This window comes from Lissotriton vulgaris, chromosome 3_2 (genome assembly GCF_964263255.1).
Source record: "Lissotriton vulgaris chromosome 3_2, aLisVul1.2, whole genome shotgun sequence".
Lineage (NCBI taxonomy): Eukaryota > Metazoa > Chordata > Amphibia > Caudata > Salamandridae > Lissotriton > Lissotriton vulgaris.
The window spans coordinates 68,370,321-68,388,677 of NC_141690.1; the positions used below are offsets into that span (position 1 = coordinate 68,370,321).

The 18,357-nt window shown below is 50.4% G+C and overlaps 1 protein-coding gene and 1 pseudogene across 1 annotated transcript in view; one reads left to right on the top strand and one right to left on the bottom strand.

Annotated features, from left to right (window-relative positions):
* The first annotated feature begins 3,597 nt into the window (after window positions 1–3,597).
* Window positions 3,598–18,357, top strand: part of SEPSECS (Sep (O-phosphoserine) tRNA:Sec (selenocysteine) tRNA synthase) — a 270,729-nt gene continuing 255,969 nt past the window's right edge. Inside the window, exon 1 of the mRNA XM_086964015.1 lies at window positions 3,598–3,798. Coding sequence (XP_086820141.1) covers window positions 3,685–3,798 — 114 coding nt within the window. The 5' untranslated portion in view covers window positions 3,598–3,684. The remainder of the gene's footprint in view (window positions 3,799–18,357) is intronic.
* LOC147725344 (uncharacterized) lies at window positions 11,973–13,362 on the bottom strand (annotated as a pseudogene).

Sequence of the window (18,357 nt, forward strand, 5' to 3'; positions counted from 1 at the left end):
GAAAAGGTGTCAGGCCCGACACCCTGGGTGTCGCCCCTCGTGGTTGCCCGGAAACCGAAACAGCCCGGGGCCATTCGACTGTGTGTTGACATGCGCCTTCCGAACAAGGCCGTAAAGCAGGAGCGCCACCTGACGCCCAAGATGGACCACATAGTCACAGACTTAAACGGAGCCCGCTGGTTCACCAAATTGGATCTCAACTCGGGATACCATCAACTGGAGCTCCACCCAGACAGCCGCAACATTACTACATTCTTTACACATGTTGGCCTGCGCAGGTACAAAAGATTACGTTTTGGAGTCTCCTCAGCTGCGGAGGTCTTTCAGAACGCGATATGGGAGACGCTCTCGGGACTGTCAGGTGTAATCAACTTGAGCTATGACATTTTAGTCTTCTCCAAAACACTTGAAGACCACCACGTTCACCTCAGAGCCACCCTTCAGTTCCTGGCAGACCATGGCCTCACCTTGCACAAAGCCAAGTGCTCCTTTTACCAAGAATCAGTGGATTTCTTTGGGTACATTTTCTCGAGAGAAGGACTACGCGTTGACCCAAAGAAGGAGGAAGCTATCCGTTCGGCGCCAAGACCGACAAATGCGACTGAAGTCAGAAGCTTCTTGGGGATGGCCACATATTGTGGCCGGTTCATTCCGAACCTTGCATCCCTTTCCGAACCTCTTTGGCTCCTGACCAAGGCCGGACAGATGTGGACATGGTCAGGGAAGGAGGATGAGGCGTTCACAGCGGTCAACAATGCCCTCATAGACGACAAGGTCATGGCGTAGTTTCACCCAAACAATCGCACAGAAGTCGTGGTGGATGCAAGCCTGGTCGGACTCGAAGCTGTCCTCATGCAGGAAACGGAAGGCTGGGAGTGGGTGTCAACAGCATACGCCAGCAGGGCTTTGGCGGCCACGGAAATTTGCTACGTGCAGATTGAACAGGAGGCCCTTGCAATCAAGTGGGCGTGCCAACACTTCCACTTATACCTGTATGGCCACGAGTTTCGGGTGGTCACGGATTACAAGCCGTTGGTGCCGCTGTTCGCGGGGACCCCCAGACTCGCCCCTCCAAGGATAGAGAGGTGGGCCGTCCAGCTGCAGACGTATCCCTTTGACGTTGTATTCTGACCAGTTGCTGACAACCCGGCGGATTTTCTGTCGCGTCATCCGAATGCCATTCCTCCCACTCCAATACAGGATGAGATGGAGGATTGCGAGGAATTCGTCCAGATGATATCACAGAAAGCATGCCCAGTTGCCCTCACACTGGAAGACATCGGGACAGCCACCGAAGGAGACGAATGTCTCAGCAAAGTGAAGACCACGTTGACGAACCGCAGTTGGAAGCGCTTCCTGGATGGCATCAACGCCCTCACGGCCGAGGAAAGGACATTCAGACAGCAGGTCTGAAGGGCTCAGAGCGAGCTCTGCGAGGGCCCCCATGGAGTTATACTGCGAGGCACAGCCCTTGTGATCCCAACAAGCCTACAGAAGGAAGTAGTCCGACTTGCGCATCAAGGACACCAGGGAGCATCCAAAACTAATGCAAGACTACGCAGCAAAGTGTGGTTCCCTGGGATGGATGCCATGGTAGAAGACACGGTGCGCAACTGTCACTCGTGCACCACCACAAGAAAAGATCCCGTGCCACACCCAGTGATCACGGAGGACCCGTGGTCCAAATTGAGCATCTATTTTGGATCATTCCCGGATGTCAGAAACACTCTCGGGCTCATAGACTCTCATTCACGATTCCCGATAGTGGAGGTGGTGTCCTCTAAGGCATTCTCACATGTCAAATTGGTACTGGATCGGATCTTCATGATGATAGGCCTGCCTGAAGAAATACGATCAGACAATGGGCCGCCATTTCAGGGCAAAGCCTTCCAAACTTATCTAGCATCAAGAGGCGTTCGACACAGGAAAATTACTCCACAGTGGCCGCAGGCAAATGGAGAGGTTGAGAGGTTTATGCGCACACTGAACCGTGCCCTCAGAATCGGAGTCAAGAAAGGAGAAGAGGCGGAGGAATGTCTCTCTGTTCCTTAGTGCATATCGCCAAACACCCCATTGCACCACGAGATGCGCCCCGGCACACCTCCTGTTCCGCAAAGTCCCCAGGGACTGCGTGCCGACGGGCCCTTCATGGAATCCACCGGAGCTGGATCAAAACGCCACTCAGAATAGAAGACAGCTCACAAATGAGAGAGCGAGTCGAGCTCGGAGAGCCAGACCCATGTCCCTTGTCTTTGGGGACAAGGTGGTCCTCAAGGACACGTACCCAAATTGGAAGTATCGCACCGCGTATGAACCCGAAATATGGGAAGTGGTCAATGTCCATGGTACCATGGTGTCATCAGTAAGTGGTACGCGAGCAGTCACCCGGAATGCTTCATGGTTCAAGCGAGTCCCGAGGGAGTGGGACGCCGCAGAACAAACACCGGAAAATAATGAGTATGAAGACGAGGAACCGACGCTCGCCGACACCTCGCAATGCCACAACGGAGAAGTGGTGACTCAACCAAGATCTGAACAGGAACAGGCACCCCGTCAAGAGGATGCCACGGAGAACCTCAGGGGCCCGGCGGAACGCACCGAGGAGTTGGAAGCCAGCGGAAACTCCAGGAGACAGAAATACAGCTTATGGCCGAATCCTACTCCCAGTCAGAGACTAAGGGACTACGCCTGGTGCCTGGGCAAGACTCAAGGATCACCATAGGCGGGACTATGTATCCGCAAGATTGGAGGGATGTACTGACGGAGCCACCCGGCCCGTCCACACACGCATGCGCGCATACACACACACCGAGGGCGGGCTCGCCCGAGGGTATAAATAAAGGGGCGCGAGACCGCTCGTGGTCTTCGGCCCATAGTAGCAGTAAGCGTCTGTGTCATTCATTAAATTATACTTAGGCCCAAATCAGCGGCCTAGGTGTCCCTGCACCCCTAGGTGACACGAGTCACCACAATAGCCAAGGCTATACTAGTAGATTTGGTAGACCATAATCAAACCAAAGAAATATGATGACTATATTACAGATGTGTAGTTTTAAATGTGTAGACCTGTTTTCTTTTATTATACATCGACCACGTTTTCATTTGCATTGTACTTCCAAGTTGTATTTTCTATGTTTTTTGTGTGCCTTCACATATTGTTCTTGTTTAATTTTCCACATATTTTTAACAACCTTATCTATTTCAAATGTGTGAAAGGAGAATGTGTTGTGATGATGTACAATAGTGTGATCATCTTTCTACAGTGATGCAACTTTATTTGTGTGCTTCTCTTGGCATAGACTGTCACAACACTTCACAACATTTTACAGCAGTGAGTTACCGATCAGATGCAGACCAGATATTCTATGCCACTGGACGTGTCTGGGGCTTTTGGAAATAAACGTACCTGTACCCTTGAAAAAGTATCCTGTTTTCATTACAGATCCCTGCTTTAAAGTGTTCACTCTCTCGAACGCTCTTCCTCAACATGGCATCCACGTTCCCCTTGAAGGTTTTAGTCCTCTTTTGATGTCTTCACAGTTCTCGCTGTATGGGCGGGGCGAAGGGCGGGACAGCCACTGCCAGTCGACCCACGTGCGAATTTGGTCTGTTGTGATCTTTACACCCGGAAGCGGCCAGATTTGAGGTTTTACAGTTCAGCGGTGCCTGCTGTCGCCGGCGGTCATGAACAGTGACAGCTTCAGCGCCGGGGAGCGCCTTGTCTCCGCAGCATATGTGAGGCAGGGAGCCCAGGCCCGGCGCGCGCACGAGCAGCTCATCCGCGTGCTCCTAGAACAGGTGAAATATAGTCTCCTGTCAGTGGGTGGGATGGTCAGCTCTTGTGCGTCGCATGTAAACGTTGCGTGAAACCTACAACTGTAACTTTTCTGGGGGTCACTTTGCCTTGATGGCAGAGTCGCGGACCAGACCAGGTGATGCCCTGGCAGCAGTGGTGGAACACTGAAAGTTCACGTTGCAAGTGGATGGCCACACTACGAAAATAGTCTGTTACTTTCACCATATGCTAAGGCGTGGACACTAATGAGATAACGTCATCCGAGGTCGTTTAATTTTTACTCCACTTATTTGTTTTCTACATATTGGATTCAGTTCAGCCACTTGACAATTTAAGACTTGCATGCATAATCTCCTTTATCAGAACCGGTGATTACCTCCGTCCCAAGTATAAGCTTTCGGCTTTTTAATCAACAGCACTTTTTTTCATGCAGTGATTTTTGACCCCGTGATTCGAGTACTAAATGCTAACGTAGATTTCCAAGAGTTAGGGTGACCACATCACTCCCGAGTCGCGATCATTAAGGCATTGCGTCCAATACTTACATTTTCACCTACAAATTATTCATTTCAGGTGTCATAGTCTAATAAGTTCAACACAGGACGACAACACATAGGATTCATTAGGTTATCACACAAAAGGTCCAGTTATGGAAACAGTAATTATCAGTAATGACTTGGAGGTTGGTGTTTATTAGCCCTACAATGCAGCCTCTTGCTGATAAAAACTAGGACAAGGTGAATGTTTAATATGGTATCTGTGATCACTAGGCTTCTGATGCTACATTGTCAGTTAGTTACGTTTTCCACTCTGTGCATTACAGAGATGGAGTAATGTACAGGAAATCGTGGGAAGGATTGACACTTTCCTCCATGCACACACAAATCCTTTTACTGATAGATAACATTACAACCTTTTTGATCGCAGTTATGAGTTGTTGCATATTTCTTTTACAGTAGCTTCAGGAAATTGAATGCATGAATGAACATTGTTTGCGTGGAATCCATAAAAGGCGCATTTTACTGAAAGTATGTATTGGACCAGGCCCTTTTTGCAGGACCTAACTGTTTGCCTTCAGCTTATTTTCCGGACTCTCTTTTTGTTGGCTTTTCTAGCTCTGGGCACTTTACCACTGCTAATCAGCACTAAAGTGCATTTGCTCCCTCCTTTAAACATGGTATGATTGGTTTACACCTGTTTGGCATATTTAATATACATGTAAATCCCATATACCCAGGGCCTGTAACTTAAATGCTACTAGTGGGCCTGCAGCGCAGATTGCGCCACCCACAGAAGTAGCCTTTCAAACCAGTCTCAGGCCTGTCACTGCAGTGCCTGCGTGCAGAGTTTACTGCCACAGAGACTTGGCATTTAACAGTACTTACCAAGCCTTAAACTCCCCTTTTCCTACACCCAAGGCACCTCTAAGTAGGCCCTAAGTAGTCTAGGGACAGGGTGCTGTGTAAGTACAAGGTAGGACATGTGCTTTTATTATGTGACATTTCCTGCTAGTGACAAACAGCTTATTTTGGTTCTCACTACTGTGAGGCCTGCTCCTTCCGTAGGCTAACATTGGGAATCCTCTTAGATGTGTTCAAGTGGAAATTCCTGATCTAAAAGGAGTAGCGCAGCCATGTTTGGTACGTTTAGAATGGTAGTGAAAAATCATGCTTACTTGTGTAGGGGGATTTTTTATTACTGTTTTATAAATGCCACTGTTACAAAGTGAGCATTTCTCTGTGCTTATAACTAACTTTATGTGCTTTGCAGCCTGACTGCAATCCATGTCTTGGGTAGCGTGACAGCTGGACTTGTGCATATGTTCCAGACAGTCATCACACAGGAGGGGCTGGGTGCATTTGTATACTGATAGTCTTTTTGGGAGAAAGGGAGGTGGGGCACACTTACATTTGTATAGGCTGTGTCCTGCCCTCGCACAAAGGCCTCATTTACCCCCTACTGATGTCTGGAGCCATGACCGGGGAGGAGGGAAACTTCTGAAACTGGTCAGACCTTGCTGGAAACCTCTCCCACCTTTTAGAAGCAGGGCCCCAGGGTATACGTTCAGGGGCTCGGACCTCATGTGGGGGAGCACTTTTGAACTGTGCTGGGAGACACTGTCAGGAATGGCTGCTTGGCTGTCATGAGGGACTGCCACTCTGCACTGCATTACTGCTTTGGCATACTGCTCCTGTGTGCTGACTTGTAGGAGGGACTGCCACTTTTCACTGCATTGCTGCTTTGACCTTCTCCTGTGTGCTGATGTTTAGGAGGGACTGCCACTTTGCTACTGCTCTGTGTGTTGGCCTGCTGCACCTATCCTTCAGGAGAAGGGAGTGGACTCTACTAGCTGCCTTTGCCCCTCAAGAGTCTCCAAGGGCTTGTTGGCTTGGCCCCGGTTTTCCTGCGAGGTCCCCGGGACATCAAAGACCTCGTGTTGTACTGCACCCAGCTACAAGAGCATTCCTGAACATTCCTGAAGGAGTGGAGTGTGGTGCTTCATTGAGTCCTACACAGCACCTTCTGAATGGAGATTGCCTTGCTACCTGGCTGAGCACTGGCTGGTCCGCTGGCTGCACGCCGCAGCAGGACTTCCTCAGTGGGCCCCTTGTGGCAAATCCCTGCCCCTGTAAGAGCAAAGTCTCGCCTTCAGCCCTGCCTGACCTTGTGAGCTGGTCCCTGTGTGGCATGGGCGATTGAGGTGGGGACAGCTGCCGATTACTGTGATTTAGCCCCAGAAAGTGCCTTACACCTTTAATCACCTCCAGAGATCACTCACCGCGCCGGAGACCCAGGCAGTCTTGGTCACACTGTGCTGCCCGACCCCACCTTTTGCAACCGGGGCCTGGGGAGGGAAGTCCGCCAGCGCCTTGGGTGGCAGCTGCTGACACTTTTGCCGCGTCTACGGGACCGGGCGCGTCACACTCTTTCCCCAAGACTCAGAAATCAGTTGGGGGAAGCTATTTGTGTTTTTTTTGGGGGTCCCTAAGAATTTCTTCTGTTCCACAGACCTCGCCGGCATGTCTTCTGGGAAGAGCTGCCCCCACCCCAACTCCCTTAAAGGGAGCGCTGCATCTTTTCTTTGTGCCGCTGCAGTTGTTTGGGAGCGTGGAGTGCCTCCCCCGTTGCTGACACACATGGGTGTCTGCAGAAATTTTTCCGGGGGGGGGGGTAGTCTGGCAAATGAAGGGGCGTGGCTAATGTTAATCAATAGGGGCGGGGCTAAAATGGCAGACACTCAGGATAGGGTAATGCTCAGGCCAAGCTGAGAAAAAAAGTGGTGAATTCTGCATTTGAAACTGGACAACAATTAGAGCACACATGAACCCTAACATTACCCTTTAAAACTCATACATTCCGTGATTCCTAAAATTGCCCCCTGGCACCCTATAACCCATACCTGCCCTAACCCCTAAAATTGTCCCCTGGCACCCCGAAACCCATACCCGCTCTGAACCCTAAAATGGCCCCCCCTTGCACCCCAAAACCCATACCCACCCTGAACCCTAAAATTACCCTCTGGTATCCCAAAACCCATACCCACCATGAATCCTAAAATTATCCCCCTGCCACCCCAAAACCCATATCCACCCTGAGCCCTAAAATTACCCCTACCCCCCAAAACTCATACCCGCCTTGAACCCTCAAATTACCCCCCTGGCACCCCAAAACCCATACCCACCTGGAACCCTAAAATTACCCCCTTGCACCCCAAAACCCATACCCACCCAGAACCCTAAAATTACCCCCTGTTACCTCAAAACCCATACCAACCATGAACCCTAAAAGTATCCCCCTGGCACCCCAAAACCCATATCCCCCTGAACCCTAAAATTACCCCTGCCCCCCAAAACTCATACCCGCAGTGAACCCTACAATTACCCCCATAGCCCCCATGGCCCCTTAAAACCCTTACCTGCCTTGAACCCTAAAATTACCCCCTCTGGTACCCCATAACCCAAACCCACCCTAAAATTATCCCCCTGGCACCCCAAAACCCATACCCGCCTCGAACCCTAAAATTACCACCTGGCACCCCAAAACCAATACCCACCGGAACCCTAAAATTACCCCCTGGCACCCCAATCCCTAAACAAAAGAAGGGTACGGAGTTCCTGGGTGATATAATAATCACTCACAAAAAAAAAATGCGTTAGCACTTTATAAAAAAAACTAAGGTACTACAGGTGATAAGGAGGGGAATTTCTGAACTAGGGCTCTCACACACCCAGCAAGCTTAGTGTCATGCTTCATCATATGAGCCTGCTCCTCGTCGGGCCGGCACTGCAATGCCCGACGGGCACCCTCACAGGGGCTTTTTATTGGAAATCTTTTGTTCCTCGCCGTAAGGGTGCCGTGGGTGTGAGGTGTAGATTTATGAAGTGTTGTTAAAACAGGTGAGGGAGTCCTCTAGGATGAAATTTTATTCTGCGAGGATCCCAGCCTGATTAAAAATCAATAGGTTGGCCGACGGGTTCCAAATAGGAGCAGGTGAGACTTTGCGCTTGGTTGAAGGCTCCGAATGTCGACGCCGACAGATGGAGGTAAGAGGATTTCAGGCTGGCACTTGTAATGTACCCGTAGTAGGAGCTGGCCACCTCATCCTAGTGCCTTATTAAGGGGTTGCCCTGCACACGAACGACCATGATTGCGGGCGATTTTTAGGGCAGCCACTATTATGCGTTCCTCCCAACTCCGTTCACTGTGCGACGGCCTAAGCCTTAACAACCCCCTTGCAAAACCGCTTCCAGGGGCCTATGGTATGTGCTTAGGGACACTCTTTGTATGGAATTGGGAGGGACTGCTATAGCACCCGCCCAGGTTACGAACAGGCTAGCCATGATCCTAATAGTTTTAATTTTGTTTCTGCATAGACAGGAGGCTCTAAATCATGACATTGACCCCTGACATGTAAATGTGTCTCTCTTTTCAACTTTATAGAGACACCACTATCTGTGTGTCCCAAGGGGGTCGGGATGACCGGGTTTTCGGTTACTGTATTCGGACTGACAGGGTGTTTAGGGGTAAAGAGAAACACTGGCGCCTTAAGTAAGGGTTTGAGTGATGGTTTTATTGGGATACAAGTCTTTCTTTGTAAGGGTGCTGCTCGGTCCCTGGAATGAGCTGCAGGATCAAAGGGAAAGTTACCTTGCTCCAGCTTGGCTGTATTCTTCCAGTGATGGCGACGGATACCGGTGGGCTCCAGATGGGGGACGTCTCTCCCCTCTGTTCTCCTCCGCTCCGGTACCGGAAAGAAAGGAAAATCGGGTTAGGTGACTGGTTTGACCACACTACACTAGTTAGGGCCGGGAGTGAGGGAAACCAGTGATAGTGCGTCTTGTGGATTAAATACAATCCGTGAGGTAAGAGTGCACGTGAGGGGAAGGAACGGGAAAGCTTTACACGGGGCTTTACAACTTTACACACAGGGCTGGTTCCTCCGCCCCACCCAACCCGCCACACGACCCCGTACCTCTTGAAGCCACGCTCCTCCCGTGGGAACGTGGCGGGGCAAAGGGCGGAAACGTTGGCCTCCTGGCTTCTCGGTCCCAGTCTCTTCCTCCTCAGTATCCTTCGGGTATCGCCTTTCTCCGTCTCCGACTCCGACTCCTACTCCAGCCTCCTCCAGGGAAACGGCGTACGTCGCCTCTTTCCTGCTTCCTCCTTTTGACGTTCCGACGCTGCCGAGGGGCGGGGTCTCTTCCTCGTGGTCCGTAGAGTTAAAGGGGCCGTGTGTGTTGATATCGTCCGGCCAGCCCAACTCGGGTTCTTTGGACCAAGTGCAGTCTGGTAGCTGTTGGGAAAGGGGCAAGGTGAGAGGGGGGTGGCGGACCCCCAGTCCATTGGGGTAGTCGTGTCCTGTCCGCACACCCTGTCACATACCTCCCCCCCTGGCTTCTCCCGTTTGGGGAGAGGAAACACGCGGGAAAGGATGTCCACATTACCGTTATCTTTCCCTTTCCGATGGTGCACCGAAAATGAGTAGGGCTGTAAAGACAGGAACCACCGTAACACTCGGGGGTTTTGGCTGCTGTTCTGGTGTATCCACTTCAGGGGGGCATGGTCCGTATGAAGGATGAATGGTTTTCCCTCCAGGTAGTACCTCAATTTTTCTATCGCCCACTTTATGGCCAGGGCCTCTCTCTCAATGGTGGAATATCTACACTCCCTGGGAAAGAGCTTTCTGCTTGCATACAATCCCTTCCTCGTCGACCTGAGATAGCACGGCACCTATCCCCACATTGGAGGCGTCTGTGGCCAATACAAAGGGTTTGGTATAGTCGGGTGACACCAGCACTGGGGCTGTGGTCATCGTACTTTTCAAGAGCTGAAAAGGACGCAGGGAGTCTTGGGAGGGGTGAGAATATTCTCGTAACTTTGTGTCCTTTTTGAGAAGGTTAGTTAGGGGTGCAGCCACCTCGGCAAAGCATGGTATAAACCGGCGGTAGTACCCTACCAGTCCTAGGAAGGACCGTAGATCTCTTTTGTTAGCGGGAAAGGGAACTTTAGCTATCACTCGATTTTCTCGCTTTGAGGATCTATGGTGCCCTCCCCCTTATATATCCCAGGTAGTTCACACTGTAAATGCTGCTCTGGACTTTTTGGCGTTGATGTGTAGTCCCACCCTTCGTAGCGCGGTGAGTATGACTTGCAGATGGCGCAGATGTTCATCCCAGTCAGGGCTAAAAATGACGATATCGTCCAGGTATGCTGAGGTGAACGAGACGTATGGTTGTAACACCTGGTTCATAAGGCGTTGAAAAGTCGCCGGGGCCCCATGGAGTCCAAAGGGGAGGACCGTGAACTCATATAATCAGTCATCCGTAACTAAGGCGGTTTTCTTCCTGTCCTCCTCACGAAGAGGTACCTGCCAATACCCCTTCGTGAGGTCTATGGTGGTGATATATCTGGCGTCGCCTATTTTTTCGATCAATTCGTCCACACGAGGGATAGGGTAGGTATCAAAGTGTGACACAGCGTTCAAGGCCCTGAAGTCCATACAGAAGCATTTGGAGCCATCAGGTTTGGGTATCATCACGATTGGGGACGACGAGTGGCTCTGGGAGGGTCGGATTACCCCCAATTGAAGCATGTCTTGAACTTCCCTTCTCACTACTTCTCTTCGGGCCGCTGGTATCCTGTAGGGTCGTTGTTTTACCACTTTCCCCGGAAAGGTTTCGATGCGGTGTTCGACTAGGCTAGTTCTCCCTGGTATGTCCGAAAATACGTCGGAGAAGGGCTCCGGGACGTGTGCCAACTCTGTCTTCTCCTGGGATGTCAACCCCTGGTTGACTACCAGCTGATCCAAAGTTGAGGAGCTGGGGGATGTAGATGGGGTGACAAAATGACCCGCCCGTGGTAAGGGCCCAAACCATTCTTTCAACATATTAATATGGTATGTTTGTGTTTTCGTGGATGACAGGCGTAATCTATAGGTGGTCTGACCGATGGCGTCAATAACCTGGAAAGGGCCTTGCCACTCATTCTTGGTTTTGTTGCTTATGGATGGCAGCAACACTAGAGCCCACTTCCCGATGTCGATTCCTCTCAGCCTCTTTCCCTTGTCATACGTCTTTTTATACCTCTCTTGTTGTTGTTCCAGGGTGGAGCATGCTAGTTCTTGTAGCTTTCCCAGTTTGGTTCCCAGCTGAGTGGTATATTCCAGCATGCTCTTCTGTTCTTGGGTTTCTTCGTTTTCCCACATGTCCCTCGTCATCTCTAGGAGGGACCTGGGAAGTCTTCCGTATAATAGCTCGAAGGACGAACATCCCAGGCTACTCTGCTTCTGGGCCCTTATGACATACAGGGCGAGGGGCAGAAGTCGGTCCCAGGTGGGCCCTTCAGCGGTCAGCATCTTTTTTAGGGTTGCCTTGAGTGTCTGGTTGTACCTTTCAACCAGGCCATCTGTTTGGGTGTGGTACACCGAGGTCTTCAGATGCTTGATGTCTAGAGAGGTACAGGGTCCCCTGATCTGTAAGCACCTCTTTGGGAAACCCCACGCGGGAGAACAGTTCCACAAACTTCTCGGCGATTGCAGAGGTGGTGGTGGTCCGTAAAGGAAAGGCCTCCACAAACCAGGTGGCGTAGTCGACGATCACGAGGGCGTACAAGTGTCCACGCCCCATCTTCGGCAGGGGTCCTATTATATCCATGCCGACCCTTTCAAACGGGACTCCTATGATGGGCATCTTTTGTAGAGGCGCAGCACTAGGTCGATGGGTGTTTCTTCTTTGGCATACCTCACATTTGGCACAGAAGCCCTGCACATCCCAATATATCCCAGGCCCGAAAAAATGCAGAATGATACTTTCCGTGGTTTTTTCTTTGCCTGCATGGCCTGCCGTCAAATGGGCGTGAGCAAAGAAGAGTACTTGCTCCCGGAAGGAGCGGGGCACCAACAATTGTAGCTCTCCATCTTGTCTGGCCTGGCGGTATAGCAATTTGTTCTTAACCAGGAACCGGGGGTACGTCTGGGGGTTGACCCCATCCGAGGCATGGGCGCTTTCCCAGGCATGGAATAGGGCCCTATCTTCTCCCTGAGCAAAGCGAAAGCTCCTATCAATTACACAGGGTTCGGGGGACTGATATGTGGGTAGGGCCCCTAAAGAGGGAAAGGAATTCGGGGTTTTCCGTCCCCAGGATCATGTCCTCTGGCAGGGAATCCACCACCCCTACCCGGACCATACAGGGTTCTCTATCTGGTAGAACTATGGTAATGGAGACCACAGGGTAGGGCTTTACATCCCGTGTACGCAGCGGATGTATACGGGAGTCTGGGGGGTAATCTGGTCGGGACTAACAAAGCGCGCCTGGATCACAGACTGTCTGCACCCCGAATCCAGCAAGGCCCTTACCCTAAAACCATTCATCCTCATACTCACATAGAACGTGCTGCCCATTTCCGCTGAGTACATCACCGTTTTTGGGAGATACCCGACCTCCATAGGCTCCTCCTGTGTTTTTCTTCTGGTGCACATTCTCGCTATGTGGCCCCACTCCCCACATTCGAAGCACTGAGGTCCTTTGGTCATGGGGGACATCATTCCTGTGGGTCGAAGTAGTCTGGGAACCTTGTTTCCTGCTTTGGGTCTCTTTTCTACTTTTGGGGGAGGTATGGTTTTGTGGGCCTTTTCATGTTCCCAAGGGCTCGTCTTGGGCTGAGCCCGAGCATAGTGAGATGCCATTTCTATGGCTTGTTCAACAGTAAGTCCAGCGTGTTGACGCAGCCAGCGTTGGGTGGCATATGGCAGTGCTTCCATGAATTGCTCTAAGTACACTTTATTCAGTATCTCCTCCTTGCTACAGAGATCTGGTCATAGCCACTTATCTACGGCCATCCGTAGTCTGAAGAATAGGGTCTTCGGGTTCACCCCTTGAACCCCTCTTTCCTTCCGAAAGCGTACGCGGTAGGCCTCTTGATCCAGACCAAGATGGTCTAGGATAACCCCCTTAATGATCACATAGGTTGTGGTCCCTAGAGGGTTAGCGGCCTGATATGTCGATTGGGCTTCTCCTGTAAGGAGCGGAGCCAGGAAGAACGGCCACTTCTCTTCGGGCCACCCCATAGCACGGGCGGCCCTTTCAAAATTTAGGAGGAAAGCATCCGGGTCCTCACCATGCACATACTTTTGCAGGGCCACACCGGTAGGATGGGGGTTATGCAGACGCACTTTTCCGGGGATGACCTGGGTGGGAGGCGGCACATTCCTAAGGCTCTCCAGCTGGGCCGTAATTGTAGTTGTAAACAGTTCTCTATCTGCCTGTGCAGAGATTAGTTGGCTTTCTACGGCCCACTCCAATTTTACTTGGCCGTGGATTATGTGCTCGATCAGGGCCTCCATCTTTATGTTGCGGATGGATGGTGGAGGGGATCCCACTTCTGACGCCAGTTGTCCCAAGGGGGTCGGGATGCCCGGGTTTTCCGTTACTGTATTCGGACTGACAGGGGGTTTAGGGGTAAAGAGAAACACTGGCGCCTTAAGTAAGGGTTTGAGTGATGGTTTTATTGGGATATAAGTCTTTCGTAGTAAGGTTGCTGCTCGGTCCCTGGAATGAGCTGCGGGATCAAAGGGAAAGGTAACTTGCTCCAGCTTGGCTGTATTCTTCCAGTGATGGCTTCGGATACCGGTGGGCTCCGGATGGGTGGATGTCTCTCCCCTCTGTTCTCCTCCGCTCCGGTACCGGAAAGAAAGGAAAATCGGGTCAGGTGACTGGTTTGACCACGCTACACTAGTTAGGGCCAGGAGTGAGGGAAACCAGTGATAGTGCGTCTTGTGGATTAAATACAATCCGTGAGGTAAGAGTGCACGTGAGGGGAAGGAACGGGAAAGCTTTACACGGGGCTTTACAACTTTACACACAGGACTGGTTCCTCCGCCCCACCACCCCCGCCACACGACCCCGTACCTCTTGAAGCCACGCTCCTCCCGTGGGAACGTGGCGGGGCGAAGGGCGGAAACGTTGGCCTCCTGGCTTCTCGGTCCCAGTCTCTTCCTCCTCAGTATCCTTCGGGTATCTCCTTTCTCCGTCTCCGACTCCGACTCCTACTCCGACTCCTACTCCAGCCTCCTCCAGGGAAACACCGTCCGTCTCCTCTTTCCTGCTTCCTCCTTTTGACGTTCCGACGCTGCAGAGGGGCAGGGTCTCTTCCTCGTGGTCCGTAGAGTTGAAGGGGCCGTGTGTGTTGATATCGTCCGACCAGCCCGACTCCGGTTCTTCGGTACAAGTGCAGTCTGGTAGCTGTTGGGAAAAGGGGCAAGGTGAGAGGGGGGTGGCGGACCACAGGTCCGTTGGGGTAGTCGTGTCCTGTCCGCACACACTGTGCCTTATACACTTCGCTGCACCTGATGAGGCAAAACTATATACCTAACTAGGCGAGTCTACACATCACTCACCACCACTGTGTTGTCACAGTTGCTTAATCTCAAATCGAAGGGGAGTTCCAATGAAAGTCACATAGTGTTTTTTATGGAATTTTTTAAAATGCATGATCCGCATAGTGTTTTTAATTAAGGTACTTGACCTCAACACATCTCCATCGCTGAATGTGAAGCTTACATGGAATGTTGTTTTCTCTTTTGTACTACAGATCGCCTCACCTCTCCAAGGGTAATGACCCAAGGGGACAACCAGTGGTAGGTAGCATTGCATCTCGCCACCCACATGTAGTTTTTCTTTAATTCACACAGTCCTGAAGAATCGCTGATGATCACTCCTTGATAGTATGGCACGAGTCACATGTTGACCATCTGGGAGTTGAGTACGCGTTTTGTCACATTATAACAAGAGTTACCCCTCCCTAATGATTTTTAACCAGGCTGGGGCCCTCGCAGAATAAAATGTCATCACAGAGGACTCCCTTGCCTGTTTTAACACCCCTTCATACATCTACACTCACCTAGGCCCCTCACACCCATGGCACCCTTACGGCGAGGAACAAAAGATCTCAGATAAAAAGCCCCTTTAAGGGTGCCCTTGGGCATTGCAGCGCCGGCCCGACGAGGAGCAGGCTCCTATGATGAAGCATGACACCTAGCTTGCAGGGTGTGTGAGAGCCTTAGTTCCGAAAGGAGGAATTCTCCTCCTCATCACCGGTAGTACCTTGTGTTTTTTATAAAGAGCTAACGCATTTTTGTATAAAAAGCTAACGCATTTTGTGAGTGATTATTATATCACCTAGGAACTCTGTACCCTTCTTTTGTATAGTGTATGTAGGGCATGTACGTTGGACCTACTCAAGCCCTAGCCGTCCCTCCATTTTGTCTGAAAAAAAAAACCAATCCATCCTGAACCCTATAATTACTACCTGGCACCCTAAAAGCCACACCCAACCTGCACCTTAAAGTTCAAGTTCAAGTTTAAAATTTGTATAGCGCACTACTCACCCAGAGGGTCTCAAGGCGCTTGAGGGAGGGGGGGTATTTTACTTATCGAATATCCCCTGGCACCGCAAAAGCTGAACACTACAAGCTTACTCTACATTTGCATATTCGGAAGGGACTGTCCTCCTTGACGTTTCCATGCATGTAAGTCTAAATCACCTTTCACTTAGAGTAACCTAGATAAGCAGCCAGTAGGTAATGCTGATGCTGGAGAATGCAATAAAGTTACTGGAACTTACTTAAAAACTGCTGCCTGCTCTGATACTATTCAGTGGAGTCGGGTTGATCAGCAGCACTGTCATCCTGGCATCCAGCCCCTCCCGAAGGTCTCACTGTGTAGATAGATGTGGGTCAAATGTCTCCTGGTTTCTCCTTGCCAGGGCCTCCTCTACTTCTTCGTTGGTGCCCTTGGATGCAAAAAGAGAGAGATCCATGGCCCTGTTCACCATTCATCTGGTGAGCAGCGCCGTGGATCTGTATTCCATACAAGTGCACAGACAGCAGGGGTAAAGGGATGGCAGTGCAGGTGACGCTTTTCCTTCGTAAAGTAATTCCTGCTGGCGTCATAGCCCAGGGTTTGCTGTCTGTGCACTTGTATGGAATACACATCTATACAAATGTACAGACAGCAAACTCTGGGCTATGATGCCGGCAGAAATTCATATACAAAAGAAAAGCGTCACCTGCACTGGCCATCCCTTTCCCCCTGCTGTGCACATCTTCCCACTCCCACCCCATGCTCTCATTTACAACACATCAAGTGCTTAGGTGAAATCCCTGTCTTCAGGCAAGGATATCACCTTGGTGGCACCAGTCTAAAAGATAACAAAGGGTGGGGGCAGGGAGGGTCGCTGAAACCGTTCAGAGGCAGGCTGGCGCTGGCTGGTTCTGGGCCTCTCAGAAGGGGCCATAAAAACCACATTCTCGGATGCTTAGCATTCAACCATGGCTCGTTCTTAGCACCTGGTGGTGGCTCAGTTCAAAGTAGGCGCTTTACAAGCGTAATATGCTACACTGAAAAAAAATACAGAAACACAACATCCGGGAAATCGTTAACATTCTAAGGGAATGAAATATTAAGTAAAACATTAAACACAAACGGGGACTAAATCTCTGACATGGATTGCCTTTTTACATTAATTATTTAGAAATCGATCAGTGTTTATGTCCGAATAAAGGGCATGACGTTAGAACCCGATAAGGACCCGTTGCAACGTCCTCTGTGACCCGGGGGGACCCGGCCCATTTGAAGCCCTGGCTGAGGGGTTACTTCAATGTGAGATGAAGATCGGCAACAAAAAGGCCCCATACATGCAGAAGATTTCTTGAGAAATCCCTGTTCTCGATTGTGGGCTGAGCAGGACGTTTGTGAATGGGTAGGAGGCTCATGGTTCCTGCGCGTCTTGTAGTGTGTCTTTTCCCTACTAGTGGAGAGGCTTGCTTCTGGGCTTCAGCCCTGTCCAGATCTGCGCATCCGAGCGTTTCACATTGTAAGTATCATGGATACGTTGTTGAATGCTTTGCAGCAACTTTCGGGTGAACTCTGTACTTTTGGTGACATCATGTGTGAACGCAGCGCCCCGAAGTGAACTCACCAGTTAATGAGGCACGAAAAGGCTAATGGCCCATTCTGGTGCTGCGAGTCAGCTCAGCTGTGATTGCCGCCATGGGCGTCTGCAGGGGGAGCAAGGAGGCGCGCTCCAGTGGGGGGCAAGCGCCCCTTCTTGGCCCCCCCCCCTTGCGGACACCCATGCTGACACATACTAGGGGGCACTGCATCTTGGGGATACACGACTGGCGAGTCCTCGACGGAGGCCACAGATTTGTTAGTACGGAGAGCTGTGATTACCATAACCACTGTAGTAGGCGTGCAGGGGCTTGTGGGCCCTACGTTATGTTTGGAATGCTGTCATTTTCACCAGGGCTTATACAGATTAAGTGTTCATCTGTCTACAGGGGCTAACGTTTGCTGATGTGTCTACAGTGATATTTAATGATTATGGTGCTTATGATGACCCGGGATTATTTGCGTTTCATTCCTTGTCTACTGCATTCCCTGCTCTGATATAGAGGTATGTTGTTTTGCCTTACATTGCCAGAATTTGCATCATAGGCACAGCATTTATGATTGATGTGTTTTCATTTTGCGTTTCATGTTCTGATGGTCTCATGCATGTCATTTTGAATCTTGTCTTAGCAAGATAATGTATACTGATCCAGATATTGTATAGGATGCACAGTACTTAGGATTTGTCATAGTTGGTCTATGTATTATGTACAATGTATATCATATTGTGTGGAATCTCTTGTGGTGTACATTTTGTGTAATTGGTGTGAGCATGTTGTGCAAACATTTTACACATTGCCTATGGGGATAAACCTGACTGCTCTGTGCCTAGCTACCAAGGGGGTGAGCTAAGGTTGTCTTTGTTGTGTAACTTACTTGTCCTGACAAGAGTGGTGTGTTCTGCCTGGCTTAAATGCATACCCTAGCCAACCACAAACACCCATTTTTAACAGTATGTAGTTGAAACTATGTGATGAAGCAGATATTTAGGATTTTTATAGCTCAATCATATTGACGTTAGAAGTAAATACCAGATTTCATGTGGGCTTTGAGAAAGATGATAGTAAAAGGACAAAAGTGTAGGACTGAGAACTACCTGATGACAGTAAGAA